Source organism: Ursus americanus, chromosome 5, assembly GCF_024610735.1.
Source record: "Ursus americanus isolate L20-20 chromosome 5, mUrsAme1.1.p, whole genome shotgun sequence".
NCBI lineage: Eukaryota > Metazoa > Chordata > Mammalia > Carnivora > Ursidae > Ursus > Ursus americanus.
Genome location: NC_142131.1, coordinates 73551345 through 73570885, shown reverse-complemented (window position 1 = coordinate 73570885; position 19541 = coordinate 73551345). Strand labels below are relative to the sequence as shown.

General features: G+C 41.7%; 1 protein-coding gene across 2 annotated transcripts in view; it reads left to right on the top strand.

Moving 5' to 3' along the window:
* Window positions 1-19541, top strand: part of LVRN (laeverin) — a 72729-nt gene that overhangs the window by 38973 nt on the left and 14215 nt on the right. For both annotated transcript variants that reach the window (XM_045794884.2, XM_045794883.2), the window contains exons 8-18: window positions 357-422; window positions 537-602; window positions 850-1022; window positions 3325-3401; window positions 3759-3898; window positions 5937-5992; window positions 8550-8703; window positions 10355-10449; window positions 12457-12564; window positions 13422-13589; window positions 13798-13935. In XM_045794884.2, coding sequence (XP_045650840.2) covers window positions 357-422; window positions 537-602; window positions 850-1022; window positions 3325-3401; window positions 3759-3898; window positions 5937-5992; window positions 8550-8703; window positions 10355-10449; window positions 12457-12564; window positions 13422-13589; window positions 13798-13935 — 1241 coding nt within the window. The remainder of the gene's footprint in view (window positions 1-356; window positions 423-536; window positions 603-849; window positions 1023-3324; window positions 3402-3758; window positions 3899-5936; window positions 5993-8549; window positions 8704-10354; window positions 10450-12456; window positions 12565-13421; window positions 13590-13797; window positions 13936-19541) is intronic.

Sequence of the window (19541 nt, the reverse complement as noted above, 5' to 3'; positions counted from 1 at the left end):
ACTCAAGCCCATTTTAGGTGCTCAGTACCATCCATCATTATAAAAACACTGAGACAACTTGCTGCTTTTAAGGCGAACCCTTCTGCTTGGTGGAAATTTATTCTTATCATGTAAATATCTCAGCTTAAAGTCTTTCGTGTATCCTGAATTCTTTATATGCAGAATGTGTGTTCACCTTTTACCTATTAGTTAGTGACAGTCTACTATTTTATCAGCATATTTGGGGATAACCCAAACATTCAACTGAAGTACACAGGACAATCAGGAGAAAAGCCCAGAATATTGCTTACCGAAATGGAATGTGTCAGTATTTATATATTGAATTTGCTCAAACAATGGACCGTTTCTTGTCTTAGGGAGCATCTTTGGCCCGAATGCTTTCTAGCTTCCTGAATGAGAATTTATTTATCAGTGCACTCAAGGTGAGTTTACAAAATTGTTGTTACTTGGAAGTTGGGAAATAGAAATTGTTTTGGGCACGTTATTTATTTTAACCTTAACTTGTCCATTCCTTTTAACTTGTCTATTTTTTACAGTCATATTTGAAGACATTTTCTTACTCAAATGCTGAGCAAGATGATTTATGGAGGCATTTTCAAATGGTAATTGCCCTACTTCCTGACATGCGTGTTCAGTGAATGAATGAATGAGTGAATGAATGAATGAACTAAGGACTCATTCACATAGAGAGTTGAGTACGGTTCTGAATTTGGTTCGGAACATCATTCATGGAGGATTAGAATATAAATGAAGAGTAGAATAACCCGCCATGTAATTTCTTTTGGGAGAGTCCTACCTGAAACAATTTTGATGGCAAATATCTGCTCTTGTGATGATTTTTTAAAACAGGTCATAGATGACCAGAATAAAATTCTTTTGCCAGCGACAGTGAAAAGCATAATGGACAGTTGGACCCACCAGAGTGGTTTTCCAGTTATCACCTTAAATGTATCCACGGGCGCTGTCAAACAGGAGCCATTTTATCTTGGAAAGGTTAAAAATGAGACTCTTCTAACCCGCAAGTAGGTACATTTGCTCCTCCGTCTTCACCTTCGTTGGGGTTCAGCTCCGACCGGATGGAAGGCAGCCCGTGGGTGAGGAAGCATGACACTGGGCAGGGTACCCACTCTTCTGCAGAGGGGCTCCGGGATGGCAACTTTGTGCTCTGTGCGGGATGCTCCCGGGGTGCTGGGATGAGGGGGAGCTCCTGATGTCCTGAGCGAGGCCAGAGACTTGCACTGAGGGATTCCAGGCAGTGCCCCGCCCCCGGCATTTAGCATGACACCGCAACCAAAGCTTCGGGGTTATGTACCCTCTTTGTCCTTCAGACAGAAGCAATGAATTACTCAGGATTCTGGGTGAGAGGCAATGCAATAGAACCATGCATGGCCTCATGTTAGGTAACAGAAAAGGGGATCCTGCTGCAAAGTTGTCCTTTTTTCACTAGAAATGGAACTGAATGGTCACTGTGTCTTTGAGGAATAGTTCCGCGCATGTCCGCAGGTGCATGTATGAGTGTATCAATAGCCATGCCTATAATATTAGAATTATGGCCTTAAATTCCCTTATACCTGGGTTTAAATATCAACTTCACCAAAATTCAAACCTTAGGTAAGTCTGATTTAACATCTCTGAGTTTTAGTTGCCTTATCTGTAAAATAAATGCGATAACGTCTGTCCCAGGAGGTTGTTGTCCAAACAAAATGAAAAAATGAGTATAAAGCAGCTTAGTGTTCATCATTTCCTCTCTCCTTCCCTTCCCTTTCTTAACTTGTCAGACGATGTTCAAGTGTGTTGGATAATGTTCTGCTGTTCACATATCACTGTGGCTAAGTATCAGCGCAAATGAGGGAGTAGAGTTCAAACACTATCGCCCAAACATGGAGGTCATCCTGTTCTTTCTTTAAAACCCCAGGGGAGAGGAATAGAGCTGAATGTCCCTACTCACGCTGCTATTCCATGACTTTTTAAAAAAGTTTTTATTCTAATTCCAGTTAGTTAACCTCCAGTGTTCTGTTAGTTTCAAGTGTATGATGTAGTGATTCAACACTTGCATACATCACCGTGTGCTCATCGCGATTCCGTGACCTTTGAGAAGATGTGTGCCTTAGCAATTAGGTCAACACAGACCCTCATTCAAAGTCTTTGAGAAACTGGACTTGTGAGCATTTGAGCAAGATTGCAAGTCCTGTCCAAACTCCAAGGAGTGTGACTCTTCAGATGACTAATGTCCTCCTGTGGTCGTCTGCTTCCTCCAGGTCACGTCCACCAATGTGGGAAGAATGTCGGCATTGAGTAAATATGAATAATCTGGCTGATCCGTGCTGAACGCTTCTCAGATGGGGAGAAAGCTTGAGGCAGAAAAGCATTTTGAAATGTTTGTCAAGCTTTTTCTTCTGAAATGACTCTTTGCCTCTCTTGGCACGGATGGGTTTGGGTCTGTCTACAGCATTTGAACAACCCCTGAGTGAGGCCAAGTGGCTATAATTTAATATAAACACGTCTTGAGAGTTTCAGATACAGAAAGGAAAAGAAAGAAGGGAAAGAAAGAAAGAAAAGAGAAAAGAAAGGGATAGAGAAAGATAGGAAGGAAGGAAGGAAGGAAGGAAGGAAGGAAGAAAAAAGAAAGAAAGAAAGAAAGAAAGATTCAGATAAAAGATTGTCTTAGTAGCTACCTTAAGTTATAAGAAAAAGTAAAGAAGAAGATGACAGACTAATAGAGAGTAAACAAATGGCCAAAGAAAAACTGGCTTATGAAAACAACAGTGGGGGCACCTGGGTGGCACAGCGGTTAAGCGTCTGCCTTCGGCTCAGGGCGTGATCCCGGCATTATGGGATCGATCCCCACGTCAGGCTCCTCTGCTATGAGCCTGCTTCTTCCTCTCCCACTCCCCCTGCTTGTGTTCCCTCTCTTGCTGGCTGTCTCTGTCAAATAAATAAATTAATTAATTAAAAAAAAACAACAGCAACAGTGAAGGGCGCCTGGGTGGCTCAGTTGGTTAATGATCAGGTCATGATCCCAGGGTCCTGGGATCGAGTTCCACATCGGGCTCCCTCCATAGCGGAGAGCCTGTTTCTCCCTCTGCCCCTCACCCCATCTTGTGTGCTCTCTCTCCCTCTTTCTCTCTTTCAAATAAATGAATAAAATCTAAAAAAAAAAAAAAGAAAAAAACAACAGTAATAATCCTAAGCAAACCCTTGTCTAGCCAGAGGAAATGACCAAAGAATTTGAGTCCTGTCATTTTATCATCTCAGTTAATATGGGCTCAGACTTTATATCTTATGTATGAAAATTAACTGAATTTTTGGTTTCTTCCTAATAAGTGACACATGGATTGTACCTATTCTTTGGATAAAAAATGGACTTACACAGTCTCTAGTCTGGCTGGATAAAAGCAGCAGTAAGTAACAGATTTTTAAAATATCTTCACATATATGCATGAATATATTTAACACATATATAAAGGCAGAGAATAAAATGTTGAAGTGTATAGCCTTTGAAAAGCTGTCTTGCTTAAAACTAAAATATTATATCATTCTTGTCTTATCTAACATAGAGCTTTAAAGTTTCAAATCAAAAGCCATTATATGTGAAAAAATACAATTATATGGGAAGATCGGTATATAATTTAGAATTCTTTTACTTTTTGTTGGATGTATTGGGTGTATTGTTGAGGATTAAGAGGATATAATATAAACAGGTACTGGAATACTGTTTTAGCTGTACCATTTCACACTTTGCCCATATCCCTTTGTAGAAATATTCCCTGAAATGCAAGTTTCAGCTTCTGATCATGACTGGGTGATTCTAAATTTGAATATGACTGGATATTACAGAGTTAACTATGATAAATTGGGTTGGAAGAAGCTAAATCAACAGCTTGAAAAAGATCCTAAGGTAAGATTGCTTTTTATACCTATTCTTAAATATCATTACTAGTGCACTCTCGAGCCTTGTGGAGCCAAGCTTTCATAAACCCGTCTGGTGAGAAGAGACTCTGTCCTTACTGCCATCTCTCACCCCAGGCCACGCTGGATTTTGGCCACCATTCTTAGAAAGGGCAGATGAACATTCAATGTATTGTGCTTTTGAACATTCATATCATTTTTTCTTCAATCATTTTACCTTTCTAGGTAAAAATCAGAATACATTTTCCTATTAACCATTAGTTTCGTGATCTCAGACAAGGTACTTGAATGTTGTGTTCCCACTCCTTCCCTTGAAATGGGAACAATACAACTTTGTTACTTATCATAAGGATTAGAGACAATGTAGGTAAACTGTAGGCTTACAATTTCTAAGTCCTTAGTGGGTACCCGATCTATGCTAGAAAGTGTTAATTTTTTTAAAAAATTGTATTCTTACTCTCCCTCAGACAGTTTAGTTCACAAGATATCAATGGACTCTAGTACCACTTTATCACCAAACAGAAGTCTTCTGCTGTAGATAAATAGTAAAATGTCGGCTAGCTCTGGTCAATCAGATTTTTTGATTCGTTGAATTAAACCAAATCTCCATTGGTGGAGATCAGTGCTGGAATAGAAGGCTCTAGAATTGGTTCTGCCACGAAACCACGGGCAGTTAGTTCATTGAGACGCCATTCTTTAAGCTAGAGCGTCGAACCAGAAAATGTCTTTGGTGTCTCTGTCTTCGAGAGTTCTCTGAAACACGCAGCAGTTTCTCTACTAGAAGATGACCCACAGTGTATCGGTCCAGAGATTGACTTCTGCGTCTGGTAGACTTGTGTTCATGCCTCGCTTTCCCCATTTGTATAACGATGTTTTAATAGACCAACCTTAAATAAAGAATTGTGAAGATTAGACAAGGTGATACGTGTATCATGTTTAACGGAGGCCAGACACAATCCAGGCCTATCAGAACATATTCAGTGATTTAAAAAAAAATTATTATGAGGCTTTTGAATAAGGCTCCAAAATCCACACATCATAACATTTTATTTTTGAATCTTTTTCAGAGTAGCTACCCTCTTACTGGTTTCTAAGGGCATTGTAAGGCATGGAAGCAAGGTTATGCCATTCTAGCAATGATTTCTTGAAACCACTGTAAACTTATTGAAAAACTGAGGTCAGTTATTTCTACTACATAATTGGGGAGCAAATAAAACAGTATGTCTGTTATTAATAGTAATTTAGAAAATGGAAGTGTTATTACTGCCAGAAAAGAAATGAGATCAAGGAAAGATTGAAGTGTGGCTTGCTGAGAAGCTCAAAGCGAGTGTAGTGAAGATCGATTTTCTGGGACCAAACCTTTAAAGATGCGTGAGGTATTGAAGGAAGGGGATAGGAAGCTCTGGGCCCCCTGAAGCCACTCCTGCGGAGACAGTCCTGTGGCCTGGCCATGCCAAGGGACCCAAGCCCAAGCTGAAGCAATTGGGTTGGCACTGGACCCCTGCCTTTCCGTGATTCTAAGGGCTCTGTTGGTGGCATTGGGTCAAATTAGTAAATCTTGACAAGACAGATACCTTTCAGAGGACTTCGGTATTCCCAAAATAATGCTAAATAATGCGTACTTAAGGCTTCCCGTGCCAAAAATTCTCCTGACAGCCATTTGGACAGTGTAATAATACAATTGAACATATACTCTCTGTTTAGGAGAGCCTTTTAAACGTGGCTTCCCGTTTTCGTTTTCACCATGCCGTTTTTTTTTTTTTCAGGGAGTATTTTGGCAAAACTCTCTGCCAAATGAAAGCCTTATGATTGATGTCTAGAGGGATCATTTATCAAAAACAGATGTATAATAAATAAATCGTGGGGACTATCCTCAGTGATTAACACTTCTCTGTGCACGAGACAATTCATGTGAAAGTGCTTCATAAGCGACCCTGATCTTGAAATGCTGTTATGATTTTGCAAATTATTTTATGGCTAAGAAATGTTCTCATCTTTTCCTGCACAAATTTGGATCTAATTTGCAGGCCATTCCTGTTATCCACAGGCTACAGCTGATTGATGATGCCTTTTCCTTGTCAAAGTGAGTATGTTTTCTTCACTGCTGGCTTTTAAGTGTACCTTGAGAACATAATAAAACGTTACAGCCTAATCACCGTGAAATGAAATTGCTTCCTCAGTATCTACAGAGCCCAACTTATTCGGATTAGGACCAAGTTCCGTGGGTACGGTGGAATTTTAGGACACAGAAGTTGCTGGGATGGGCATTACCGTGGATGTACTTGGAGGGCATTGTTCTAAGAGAAGAAAGCCGGTGACAGAAAGACAAATATATGATTCCACTTATGTGAATTCCTGGGAATAGTCAGAACCCTAGAGGCAAAAGGGAAGGGTGGTTGCCGGGGGTGGGGGGTGGGGAGAGCAGAATGGGAGATTTAGTGTTTAATGTGGACAGCGTTTCAGTTTTACAAGATGAAAATGTGAGTCAGCATTTTAAAAGGAACCCCTTTAGAGGAGAAGTTTTAAAAGGATGCAGTAGAGAAGACGTACCTAGGAAAAGGTCGTGTTTAAATATGTATAGGATTATCAGAGAAAGTATTAGAATTGTTATTTTTTTAAAATTTCCATCAGGAATAAAAACTCAGCTGAAAATAGAAGTGATTCAGGCTTGCATTTGGAAAGGCTGTTAAATATCAAAAGGGATACCTTTAGGAAGATTGCAGATACATTCGTATTTTTCTGTGATATTGTAAGTTAAGGAAATAACTGACATATCAAAAAAATAGACTATCAATTGAGATTTTGAAGTGATCTTTGTTACCCTAGGGTGATGGCTATAGGTATAATTTTAAGGAGATATGGCCTATATTTTTACTACAGAAGTTTAGATTTTATTTCTATTACATTTATTCAATACACTTATTCATCCAGGTAAATTCATATGTGTCCAGAATTTAAATTTTCAGACAATAAAATTAAGGAGTCTACATAATAAATTATCCAGTGTGTTCTCTCTTTCTTTGGCCTGTCCTATTTCTCTAATGAATGTCTGTTTATTTTATCCTTCATTTCTCTACCACTTTTCCCTCTGTGACCTGCAGCACGTTTCCTCGCCCACTGCTTTGCTGAAACCCCTCTCTAGGACCACCATGACTCTGAGACTGTTGACCATATGCTCCAGAAAACTTCTCTTGGCATCTCGAAACTCTGAGACGCAAACCCGGTTCTCCTCTTGCGTCTGACTTTTCTCCCCGCTGCTATGAGCATCCTTCAGACCAATCATGGTTCTGTCATTTTCTTCTCTCTTTCCTTTGGGCGGCTCATGAATTCTTACAGTTTCAGGGATGATTTTATTATGAGCACGTGGAGTGCTCAGCAGATACAAGCTAGTCAGTAAAGCTTTGTGAAGGGATATGTTCATGACTTCTAAGTCCACATCTTCACCTGTCCCCTCCTGTCTTCTGCATAACCTGTCGTCATTTAAACTCAGGACCTTACACAATGGACTTTTTCTGTCTCTGAATTGTTCCTGCTATCAATTTCTCTCTGCCCGTCAGAGTGCCACAATTCTTCCCATGACCCAGACTTGAGACATCCTTGACACCTTTATCTCTCACCAACTGCCATCTAGCCAACCTGTCTTATCTCTTCTTTCTTGAGGGTGTCTTCTAGATTCTCACCTTACTTACCACCTTCACTGCTTCCCTGCTAAGCCAAGTGCCCCTCATCTTTTACTTAACCTGTTGTGTTAGCTTCCAGCCTTCAGTTCCTTTAATTTCCATCCTGTCTTCTTCGGCACAGTCGTGATAAAATTTTTCAGCATTGACATCATGATGTCACCGCCATTGTTTAAACACTTTCCTACTCCATGCAAACTCTTCATCCTGACATTCAAGGCTCTCCACAGTGTTGACCCACCTTATCTCCCAGCCTCCACCTCTCAACTCTGCACTGAAGAAATCCTGTGCCTCAGTTGCTTGGTCTGCTCATCACACAAATTCCTGCTTTATCTTCTTTTTCATAAGCAGCCTCCTCTTTCTCTCTAGCCATTTCCATCTTACCCAGCCTTCATTGCCCTTCTCACATTCCTCCTCCCAGGAGGCCTTCCCTGACTTTTCCATCAGACCCATGGGTTTTCCTTCTTTGCTACTTTTATTGTATTCATTACGTTTTCTCGGACTCATTAACAGCTTGTTATGCATAAATCTCAGCTCCTCCCTGAAAGAATAAGCTCCCCAATGGTAAGCAAGGGTCGTGTCCTACGTTCTAGGTTGTGCTCCTGCGAGCAGCTGGCAGAGCATTAGATAATGACTTCTAGTCAATACTTGTTGAATGGAAAGTGTACTCTCATAAGAGTGAGTACGAAATGCACAAATATTCTTTCGCCCGATGAGCGTCCAGCAATTGGCCTGGATTTTCCGCTAGTCTTCAAAAATGGGGACACTTGAATGTACCAAATTGTAATGGAAGGTCGGTCAGCCTTGCCTGGCTCCCATCTTATCAAGGAGCTGGGACCTCTAGCTTCCTGATTCCACATACTTTATTAAAGTCAGGCATTGAAGCATGGAACAAAATGGAAAGTGTGCAAATTATTTAGCGAGTGGAGGTTTTTTGAGTGTGTATTTTTTTGAACCAAACAGAAACAATTATATTGAGATTGAAACAGCCCTTGATTTAACCAAGTACCTTGCTGAAGAAGATGAGATCATAGTATGGTACGCGGTCTTGGTGAACCTGGTAACCAAGGATCTTGTTTTTGATGTGAACAGCTATGATATGTACCCATTATTAAAGGTAATTTCCTTCTTTGTTATGTGGTTTTAAAAAGTCCTCTCTTCCTCTTTCCATATCTAGACAGCATCTGTTAAACACATCTTTCCCTAAGTCATAGTCTTGTGTTTGAGTAGATACATTCATTTCCTTAGGAATGGCTGGTTACTCTTAGAAGGAAATGCTTTAGTCATAGACCTGGTCTACCAATGAGTATGAGGGAAGTTTGGAAAGGTCTTTAGTTCTTGGTGAAGTGACAGTGCGCCCCAAGAACCCCGAAGTGGATGGAAATGGTATGCCTTTCCTCTGATAGCAGCTACTCTCCTGAAAGATTGTCAGTCAAACAGAAAGACTTTTAACAACCCTGTACTCATCATTGAAATATTCTAATCTACAGGCCTAGCACTTCACCAGAGAGGTATGTTCCAGAAAAAGTACGTTTTGAAGCCACTTTTGCTGTTGGCAAGAGAGAGAGGGAAATGGGAATTCATCAAGCAATGGCACACCATCATAATCAAAACAATAGAAAGGGAGAAAACTTCCATTATTAGATCTTAAACAGTGATCATAAGAAAGATAGCTCAGGGCAAACCAAAGCAACCAAAGCCCTTTGGAGAGTTAGGGACCAGAAACAAACCAGAAAGTGTGCCAGATGATAATTCCAGATGAGCTTCTGGGGCTGTTGAAGGGCAAGATCACAAATACCTCACAGGTCTAGACTTTCTTTCCTCTGCTGTCCAAAGTGCTGGTGGAAACGTCCTTGCCTGTGGGGATGGTGACCCAGAAAGGAGACACTTAACTGTGGGATCGAGGCGGCTCATTGATAAACTCTGATGCCTGGTTCTGAGTAAAGAAGTAAAAACTAGGATTTGCTTTTATTTGTTTTTATTTATTTTTTATCTATTTTAGAGAGAGAGAGAGCACACAGGAGAGAGAGTGAGCACACGAGCAGGGGGAGGGGCAGAGGGAGAGGGAGAAGCAGGCTCCCTGCTGAGCAAGGAGCCCAGACAGGAGTCTGGATCCCAGGACACTGAGCTGAAGGCAGAGGCTTAACCAACTGAGCCACCCAGGCATCCTAGGATTTGTTTTTAGTGAATGTCAGTGAATAACATCTACTTTGTTCTTAGGGATGTATTGTAAATGGATAACTTTTATAACCATGCTATTCACCAGCTGAGAGCTCAGTTGAAGAAACTTTATTTCAGACTCAAGGCTTAAAATTGTCCAAAGCATGAATCAGTTGTCCTTAGTTTTCTTGGAGGTGTAGATACGAAGCATAGAAATGTTAAGGTAGAAAGTTTAATAGTTTTAAAATTTTACGTCTCTTTCTCTATTTTGAAGACACCTGAACGTGTTCCAGGTGATGTGAAATGGTAATAAGAGCTAAGAGTTATCGAGTTCCTACGTCCTGCAGAATGTATTCACATACATAATATTGTTTTGTCCTCGCCAAACTGTAATGTTGGTATTCTCGGCAATTGCATCTTAGCAATGAGGATTCTGAAGGTAGAGAGGCTACAAAATTAACCAGTTACACGTTTAGTAACCAAAAAAGACAACTTCTCAGGAGATACCTGTCACTCCTCTCTTCCTGTCTTTTCAGAGAAAGGGAAATACGATGCAAATTCAGTGTTGCGAGCCAAAACTAACAGTCGATTTTCCTTATTGTTTATAGAAGTATCTGTTAAAGAGACTTATCTCAATATGGAACATGTATTCAACTCTCATTCGTGAAAACATGGCAACATTACAAGATGACTATTTAGCCTTGTAAGTATTTTTTGATTTTTCTATATTGAATATGGATAGTCAATGTGTATTCAATTCAGTTTATAATTGAATACAGTGATTCATGTTAAGAGACAGGTCGCTTGCAGATGCATATTAGGAAGATCTCGATACCTGTGATTCAGCTGGGAGATTCTGTGTGCTACTTGAGACTAGTGGCTTGGGGTGGGTGAGCTACATGTTCCCTAGTAGGAAATAATAGTTTGGGATCTTAATTGACCTGCAAAGCACACGCAGGGACACACAGGAATCTATAGCTCTGTACTCTCAAATCTTAGGCGACTGGTTAAGATTGTGAGTGTGTCCTACCATTGGTAAAGGGTTATACTGAGTAAAACCACACTATGCCAATGAATGGAAGGCATGGGAAGGTCACAAGAGAAAAAAAGTCCTTTCTGTATGTTACTGGTGACAGAAATTCTACCATTCGTTACACAAATATGATGAGAGACGTTGCCTGAAATATTTCAGTCATTTGTGTGTGAGCATGAGTAAATATTGCAAATGATGTCCCTATTATTGTTTGATGAGAGCAGTAAGCATGGTGTCATGACAGTTTGGGAAGGGGGTGAAAGGTAAAATAGGGCTGCGGTACCCCCAGCCTTCCTGTGCCCCAAGGTTTGTAGGATGTGAGGGGACCTTCTAGATTTGGGGAGGGAATTTTGTTATCTACAACGGTACAGGGATTATGTTTACAGATCTAATCAACATCAAGCTGAAATCAATCAGACCAAGCAAGAAATACAAAATAGACAAAACGGGATTATTCTCTCTCAAGAGTATCCTTCCGAGAAGGGAGACATTTCTGTGCTAGGGCAGGCGACCGGAAGGACATAGGGTTGACTAGACGAGTGGATGGGAGACGGTGAGGACTAGCGGGACAGTCAGTGGGCAGACGAGTTGGGTGTGTGAACAGGAAGGCGACAGTGTGCTCACTCAGGAAGATGTTAGCCGGCCATATCCTTGGCTCTCCTACATTGGACTCAAGTGACCTGCTTTTTTGTAGCTTCCCAGGGCCAGTTGTCTTCAGAGTGACCTTGGAGAGTTGTGTACTTGTAGAGAACCCCATCTCGCTGCATCCAACTTGGGATGGGATGAGGGAGAGGGAGGGAGCATGTAAATGAAGGCCCAGAACTGTCTCTCAGAGGCGCTCCACCCTTGGGCCATCTACATCTCCTTATCGGAAGGTCAGGCCAGGCTGAGGTTGCAGTGGAGGGTGGAGCAACCCCGATCTGGCTTTTGCATTTTCTGGAAACTTATGGCCAGTTTGAGTTCCTTTACCTCTGAATCCAAGTCAGAGAGAGTCGGGAGTATGGAGAGACACACTTCCAGGCAGACATCTCTTCTCTGGATCGATTACTGTTCTCCACCCTCTTCTTTTGAACTTATTTTGTTCGGAAGGATAATGTGTAACACTGCTTAGCTGTCAAAACAAAACAAAAATCTCCGCTCTTTATCTGGACATGAACATAAATAGCCAAACAGAGCAGAGGAAGAGACAGAAGTTCCAGCAACGGAAAGTGCATTGCGGAAAGAGAGAAAGAAACCCATTCCCTCTCCTTTCCGTGTACAGAGAAAGAACTTCATTTTTAAGGGTATTAGATCAAATACTCTCAAGTCTTCTTTCTTTCTATCCATAAGGCAATTATTGTAAAGAGGGAGGAAGAATAAATTGATAACAGATGTGGAGTGTGTGTACTCCCGCGTGTGTTTGAGGGAGATCAGGGATGGCAGTGATTTATTTCCGACTTTCAAAAAATACCAGTCTTAAGAGTTTATTTGGTGCCTGAGAGCCTCTCAGCAAATATTTCTCTGTGCCTTAAATAAGTTTGCCATCCACAAAAGCTATTTTTTTCCACAAACCCGATGTTATTGGAAGGATATTTTTAAATACCCATCCTTTCACGAAACACATGTACTTGGAGGCAGGAAAAAACAATGTAGTGAATGTAGGAAAACAAAATGTTTCTCTTTGTGCTTTCCTTTAAGAGTAGCCCTGGAAAAACTTTTTGAAACTGCGTGCTGGTTGGGCCTTGAAGACTGTCTTCAGCTGTCAAGAGAACTCTTCAAAAACTGGGTGCACCATCCAGAGAATGAGTAAGACTCGGAGCGGATGGCCCTTGGTTCTGTCCTCTTTCAACACCAGTCATTTCTCTACTTTTCAATGTTTTCATTCTGGTAGTGATGATTTTGTTTTCGTGTGGGTACTCTGTCTCTCCTCCTATTTTTTTCGAATACCCATCCCCCCCCCTTTTTTTTGCAATGTCTCCTGTAGGTCTGGGCATGACAGTAGATTCGAATTTATGCAGTGAGTTGTCTCCCTGGGCTGCTCTTTGTCAGCGTGTTCCCCTGATAAACACTTGTGCGTATCTTGAGTCTTATTTTGGTTGTTCTTTGAGGGTTTATTATTGTGATTTCTATGTAAGTGTGTCCACGGAGCTCATTCGCTATGAGTTTGCATTCCCACTGAGAGCTGAGACGAAGACTGGCTTTCTGGGTTTACTGTGTTACCTCTAACGCATCGCGTCAGGTGGACTCTTAGGAAGTACAATCATAAGACATGAGACAAGGGGCACCGGGCTGGCTCGCTTGGGAGAACATCTGACTCTAGATCTCAGGGTCGTGAGTTCGAGCTCCACATTGGGTGTGGAGATTACTTAAAAAAAAAGAAAAAAAAGATATGAGCCCAAGCTGAATTATCAGGGTACATTAATTGAACTATTATAATTTCCTTCTTTCTTTAAACTCCTTAGTTTCTAAACAAATCTGATGTTCTTGTCTCACAATATTAACACTGATGACAGTTTCCACAGTTGACTTTCTCGATCCCTACTTTTGATCTTTACATATGAGCCCTCAACGTTTTTTTTCTAGATACGTCCTTCTAAAAATATAACAACCTAAATGAACTTAAAACTACTATGAGAAATACCATTGCGTGTTCTACCTTACAGAATACCTTCTCCGATTAAAAGTGTAATTCTGTGTTACGGCATTGCCTTGGGAAGTGAGGAAGAATGGGACTTTCTGTTAAATATGTATGCTAATAAAACAAAGGAAGAAGAAAAGATTCAACTCGCTTATGCGATGAGCTGCAGTAAAGACCCATGGATACTTAACAGGTGATTACGGTCAACTGATCTTCGAAGTTCCTGGTTGAGGAATGCAATTAATAAACCAAAGGGAGAAAAATAGAACAGGAACTCAAATAATACCTGTTTGTGCACAGCTGACTTAGCACCATATGGGATTTTAAGTCTGCTTGTTGACATTCGCTCTCTCTATTGGATAACGTTTGCGTATTTATTTTCTGCAAATGCGTTTTTGCAGATACCTGGAGTATGCCATTACTGCATCACCTTTCACTTTTAATGAAACAAATGTCATTGAAGTTGTGGCAGCATCTGAAGTGGGCCGGTACATTGCAAAGGACTTTCTGGTCAACAATTGGCAAGCTGTGGCGGAAAGGTAAGCAGGAAATGCGAGACCTCTCTTTCATACGGGTCATTGGTTTGGTGCTAGACGTTCGACCTTAGTCTGGCTAAGTCCCAAAAGTCCTTTGCATTGAGCAGAGAAGTGATGATTTTTATTTTTTTATTTTTATTTTTTTTACATTTAGTGTCATTTGTGGAAGAAGGTCCCTCATCCTCAGTTTCGGCTTTCTGTATGAAAATGGATTTGCTTGGGATTATACATACCTCAGTTTCCCCACTGTGCCCACTAAGAAGTTTGTCATCAGAGACATAGAGTAGAACAAGTCATGTTTTTTTGGCATGAGTGCACATCCACCATTCACTTATTTTGTGAGGGGGACCACTATATTTCGAGAAACAGCAATGTTCATGACTATGTCAGCCGGGCGTAGTCTTACTTGTCAAACTCCCTTTAGGTATCTGGGTTCCATATTCTTGAGCTTTCCGTATTTCTCACCTTTTAAAATTAAATCTGCTTGCTTCATAGCTCCCTGTTGGGTAAAATACACATTGACCTGCAAAAATCAGACAGCATGCCCTTGATGGCTGGTCTTTCTAGAACATGACTTAAGCATACATTCCTGAAAGCCTAGAATAATACATCCTATGAGTACTTACATAGGCTCCCGGCTTAGCAGATAGAAAGTATCTGCTATCAGATCCAAACACCTGTGAAGTTGGAAGATACTTTTCATAAATAAGTTTATTCTTTTGGAACAGAAATTATATTTAGAATATCAATGTTTAAGAATGTGAATGTGGGAGGGCGCCTGGGTGGCTCAGTTGGTTAAACTTCCAGCTCTTGGTTTTGGCTCAGGTCATGGTCTCAGGGTCGTGAGTTCGAGCCCTGTGTCTCTGAGCATGGAGCCTGTTTAAAATTCTCTCTCTCCCTCTCTCTGTCCATGCACTGCACCCCGTCATCACTAAAATATATATATATATATATATATATATATATATATATATATATGAATATGGCTGTCATACAGAACAAGATTCCGCAATGTTTTTCTTTTGTAAATGTTTATTGAACTCCTTTATGACACCAAAAAATTGTGCTTTTAAATCAGAAATTTACAACATGTAGCTAACAGCTTGTTTGCACAGTCCCATTTTTCTGGCTCAACAGCGGAACACACTTATTGAGAAAACTGACCTTATGTCCAGTGTTAAATTAAATTATCTAGCATTCTAAGTTCATTGCTTCCGGCGGCCTTATGAATTCCTTATATCTCCTCAGATCCCGAAGACCTTGGGGGTAAATGGTGTCTTCCATTTTTGCTTCAGTCGTTAAAGATAATGCCCTCCTTCCTAGGTCCCACTGGGAATTGGGGAGCTGGGATAGAAATGAGAATTATCGACATTGGTCCCCTTGGTCCCTGAGTTATCAGAGATTGAAGTCTCACAGTGTGTCTCTTTGTTTCTGTTCTCTCTCCCCGCAGTTTGTCACAGAAGCCCTGTCCCCGTGCCCCCTCTATGGCTGACTGTGTGGCTCTCTGTGGCCCGTGAGGCCACCTTTGTAATGTCCACGGGCATTCGCTTCAGCTACTGTCCTTGACTGTTTCCTTCCCGAACAATCTAGTGCAATCGTGGAATTAAAATGCTGAGAGAGCAGCTCCTTTAAGAAATGGGTGATGATTTGCCTGAGGACCCAGCTTGTAATCTGGGTGATCTCTATTTCTTCCCGTGCACTGCTGGGCCCTGGGGAAGACAGAGATTCGGGGTTTTGAACCAGGCTTAGTACTTAGCAGCGCCAGGCACCTGGTACATCCTCGTAAGTGCTGAGGATTATCCTTACTGTCGGTGTGGGTCAACGTGACACAGTGAGCCCAGGCACAACATTAGGGATCCCCTAGAGTGGCTCAGGAACCTAAAGCCTCTCAAGCCCACCTACCCCCTTAAAAATCAGAATCCACCAAAATAGGGCGGGAAATCTGCTCCTTTCACCAGCTCCCCAGGTGACGAGGGTATTGGTTTAACATGAAACCAGTTGCCACTTGATTAAAAAATCATCTAAGGCTGCCTTGCTCAATATGATAGCCCCCAGTTAACCTGTGGATCTTTACATTTGAATTTGAATTGATTAAAATTAAAGAAAATTTAAAATCCAGCTCCACCGTCACACGAGTCCTGTTGTAAGTGCTCGGTGTGGCCAGCAGCTACCATGTTGGACCCCTTGGATACGGAACATTGCCATCACTGCAGAGTTCAGCTGGACAGCATGCTCCCGGGGGTAAACCAGCCCCTTGATTCATTTTTCATCCCCTCTTCCACCACAAACAGCACATGTGGCAAGAAAGCCCCCCAAGATGGCTTAGAGCAACTCATGGGAAAGATGGCTCTCAATTTAAGTGACTTGTAGTGTGTTTTAACTTTTATCCCTCAGAAGAACCTTTTTTTCTATGTTTAGAGAGAACAGGAACATGTTGGCAACACTCTCTGGAAAGTCCATCGTATAGCAATTTATTTACATCTGATTTTAACCAAAGGGCCGAGAAGTGATAGGTAGCAACTTATTTCAATGATGTACGTAACTATATTAAATGGATGGAATTCCCCACTTTTTTTTAACTCTAAATGGGTCTTTTTTTTTTAAAAGATTTTATTTATTTATTTGACAGAAAGCTAGAGAGAGAGCACAAGTAGGCAGAGCAGCAGGCAGAGGGAGAGGGAGAAGCAGGCTCTCTGCTGAGCAGGGACCCTGATGTTGGGCTCGATCCCAGGACCCTGGAATCATGACCTGAGCTGAAGGCAGCCGCTTAACCGACTGAGCCACCCAGGCGCCCCTCTAAAGGGGTCTTTTGAACCTCAAGAAGCTCCTAGAATTATAGGGCGCCTGGGTGGCTCCGTGGGTTAAGCGTCTGCCTTCAGCTCAGGTCATGATCTCAGGGTCCTGGGATCAAGTCCCAAGTCAGGCTCTCTGCTCAGCAGGGAGTTTGCTTCTCCCTCTTCCTTTGCCTTTCCTCACCACTCATGCTCTGTGTCTCTCTCAAATAAATAAATAAAACTTTTTAAAAAAAGAAGCTCCTAGAATTATAAATGTATGAACTTTTAACCATGGCTTGAATATTTTAATCCCTTATCAACAAGATGTCATGCTCATAAAATGGATGCCTATTTATAGCAAACTCATCTAAGTTCCCTCCTCTCACACATTCTCCTACAAAGAGTCTTTCAGACTCAAATAGGTTTGCTTTCTATATCTAATACATTTATTTTTATTTACTTTTTACTCATTTATTTAATAGTAGTTGTACTATTGATCAGCCTTGCTGAATTTTGCAATGATTCTGTTTGAATGAATGGTGATAGTATTTATAGATTGTTAGAAGGACATACAGGTGCAAATTAATAATTAAAATGTTACATACCCTAAAAATGGCACAGAAATGCTTACTTCATTCTTTGTACATCAGAACATTTAAATCATCCTGATTTAAGCAGTTATATTTGACATGAACACTAGCATGTTACCGGTCTTCATAAAATATTAGAGACAACATGAAAGGATAAATACATAAATGCCTCTGACAAATTGAATTTTACATTAATTATGCGAAAAAGACTTATTCTGAACTTCCTGAAATACGACCGATTGCTAGCAAATTAGCTATGAAATGAGTGTTTCTCTGGTACGTTCCACTGAGCATCCCTCACGGAACACGCTGATAAGCCTTCTAGGAACAAGAAAGACAGCAGCCCCATCAGTTTGGGAACCGTCTGTGTTAACCTCCACTTTTCGCAAATTCGCAGTATATGCCAGCACATACTGTAAAGACCCCAAGAAGAAGGAAATCTAGAATTTTCCATACTGCTTTTCCTGCATCTTATAGCTGTAATCCTGCTATTTACCATTTTGCCAGGAGATCAGTTGTTCTGGGAGAGAAACAGATGAGAAACCGAATTCTCCAACACTCCCATCTGGAATGTAACTAGAACAATAACTGTTTATTGTTTGCCTGTTAGTTAACATGTTGGCCTTGGTTTCCTCTTGTATAAAATGAAAGGAATCATATTTGTTCAGTTCCAAGCTTCTTTCTCATACTAAAAAGTTCTCGTCTTTGCATGCCAAGGTCCAGTTAGTTTAAGCTCTTGTCAGGGATATAAGGTGATGAGGACATGCTATCTGATAAATGCTGTAGAGGAGAGCCGGAGAAGGTGTGGGGACCCAAAGAGAAGCATGGGATTGGAGTGGGATTTGAACAAGCAGTGGGAAAAAAATGACCTTCTGCATTTGCCCGGGGGCGGGACGGAGTGTCTGACTTGGGACAGCTCACAGCAGGTGGCTGGAACTCGGGGCTCCGGAACAGAGGAGACAGGGCTGGTCAAGTGTTAGAGCTGAGGGCACTGGCCTGCACCAGGTCAGGAAGATCTGCTCCCCTCAACCAGGCCCCACATTCTTCCCAGGAAGCCTGATCTGAAACCATATTTAGGAATAATTGAAATGAGGCAAACAACTTAGGTTTGGTCCTGCCCCTCACCCCCACATCCAGAGCACTGCACTCGTTGCTGTGGGATATTCAAGTTCATTGCTGGGCCAAAGACGATCATTTGAGTCCCATCCCAGTGAGGGAACCTCCACGGACCATAAAGACATCTTGCAGGTTAGAGAAAGATGTAGAGCCATGCTTTTGGCTTTCTTGAAACCATGTAGGCTTCACAGCCTCCGGGAAAAGCCTAGGTTTACTTGAATATAGAATACAAAGTATGATCGGTTTCAAACTCAACTGACCCAAAAGGAATCTTACCCCCTTCTTCTTCACCAAACCCTTGACTTCTTCTCCAAATGCTGTTACACTGGCTGAAGTCCAAAGCATGAAAGCTGGCAGGCATTCTCACTTCCTCTCGGTTGGGTTTCATAACGGGGAGCACATAGCTAAATGGAGAAATAGGGGCACAAGCAAACAGAAAGCAGTCAGGTGTTACGGAGCGGTGCACCCAAGCTCTGAACAGCCCATGCCCACCACCTGTCTCTGGGTTGGGCTGGATGCCTTGGTGCCCCCGGGCTTGCCGAGTGGCTTCGCTTGCCCCAGGAAATCAGACGTGGCAGGGGAAGGGATCGGAAGGGAGGGGAAATTCGAGAAAGGAGAGAGACAGAGGGTGAGCCAGATGAGAGTGGCCCAAATCCCTGTGCCCACATGAGCATGGAATGTTACCAGATTTTTAAAACAGTAACTCTACTGACACAGGCTGGCTCTGGTCTTTGTATTAATTAGCATGTATCTGACCACTGGCAGGATAAACTATTTGTAACATATCTATTTTTGTTCAGTAATATTTTAGAGATCGCTCTTTCAACAAGAGGGACAAATCTTCTCTGTCTCAAAAATACCTCTTCTTGGGGCGCCTGGGTGGCTCAGTTGATTAAGCGTCTGCCTTTAGCTCAGGTCATGATCTTGGGGTCCTGGAATCGAGCCCTGCATCTGACTCCCTGCTTGGTGGGGAGTCTGCTTCTCCCTCTGCCTTTCCCCTCCACCCTGGCTTGTGGTCTCTCTCTCGCTCACTCTCTCTCAAATAAGTAAATACTCTCTCTCAAATAAGTAAATAAAATCTTTAAAAAAAAATACCTCTTCTTGCAACTTGCGAGAACAGGAAGGGATG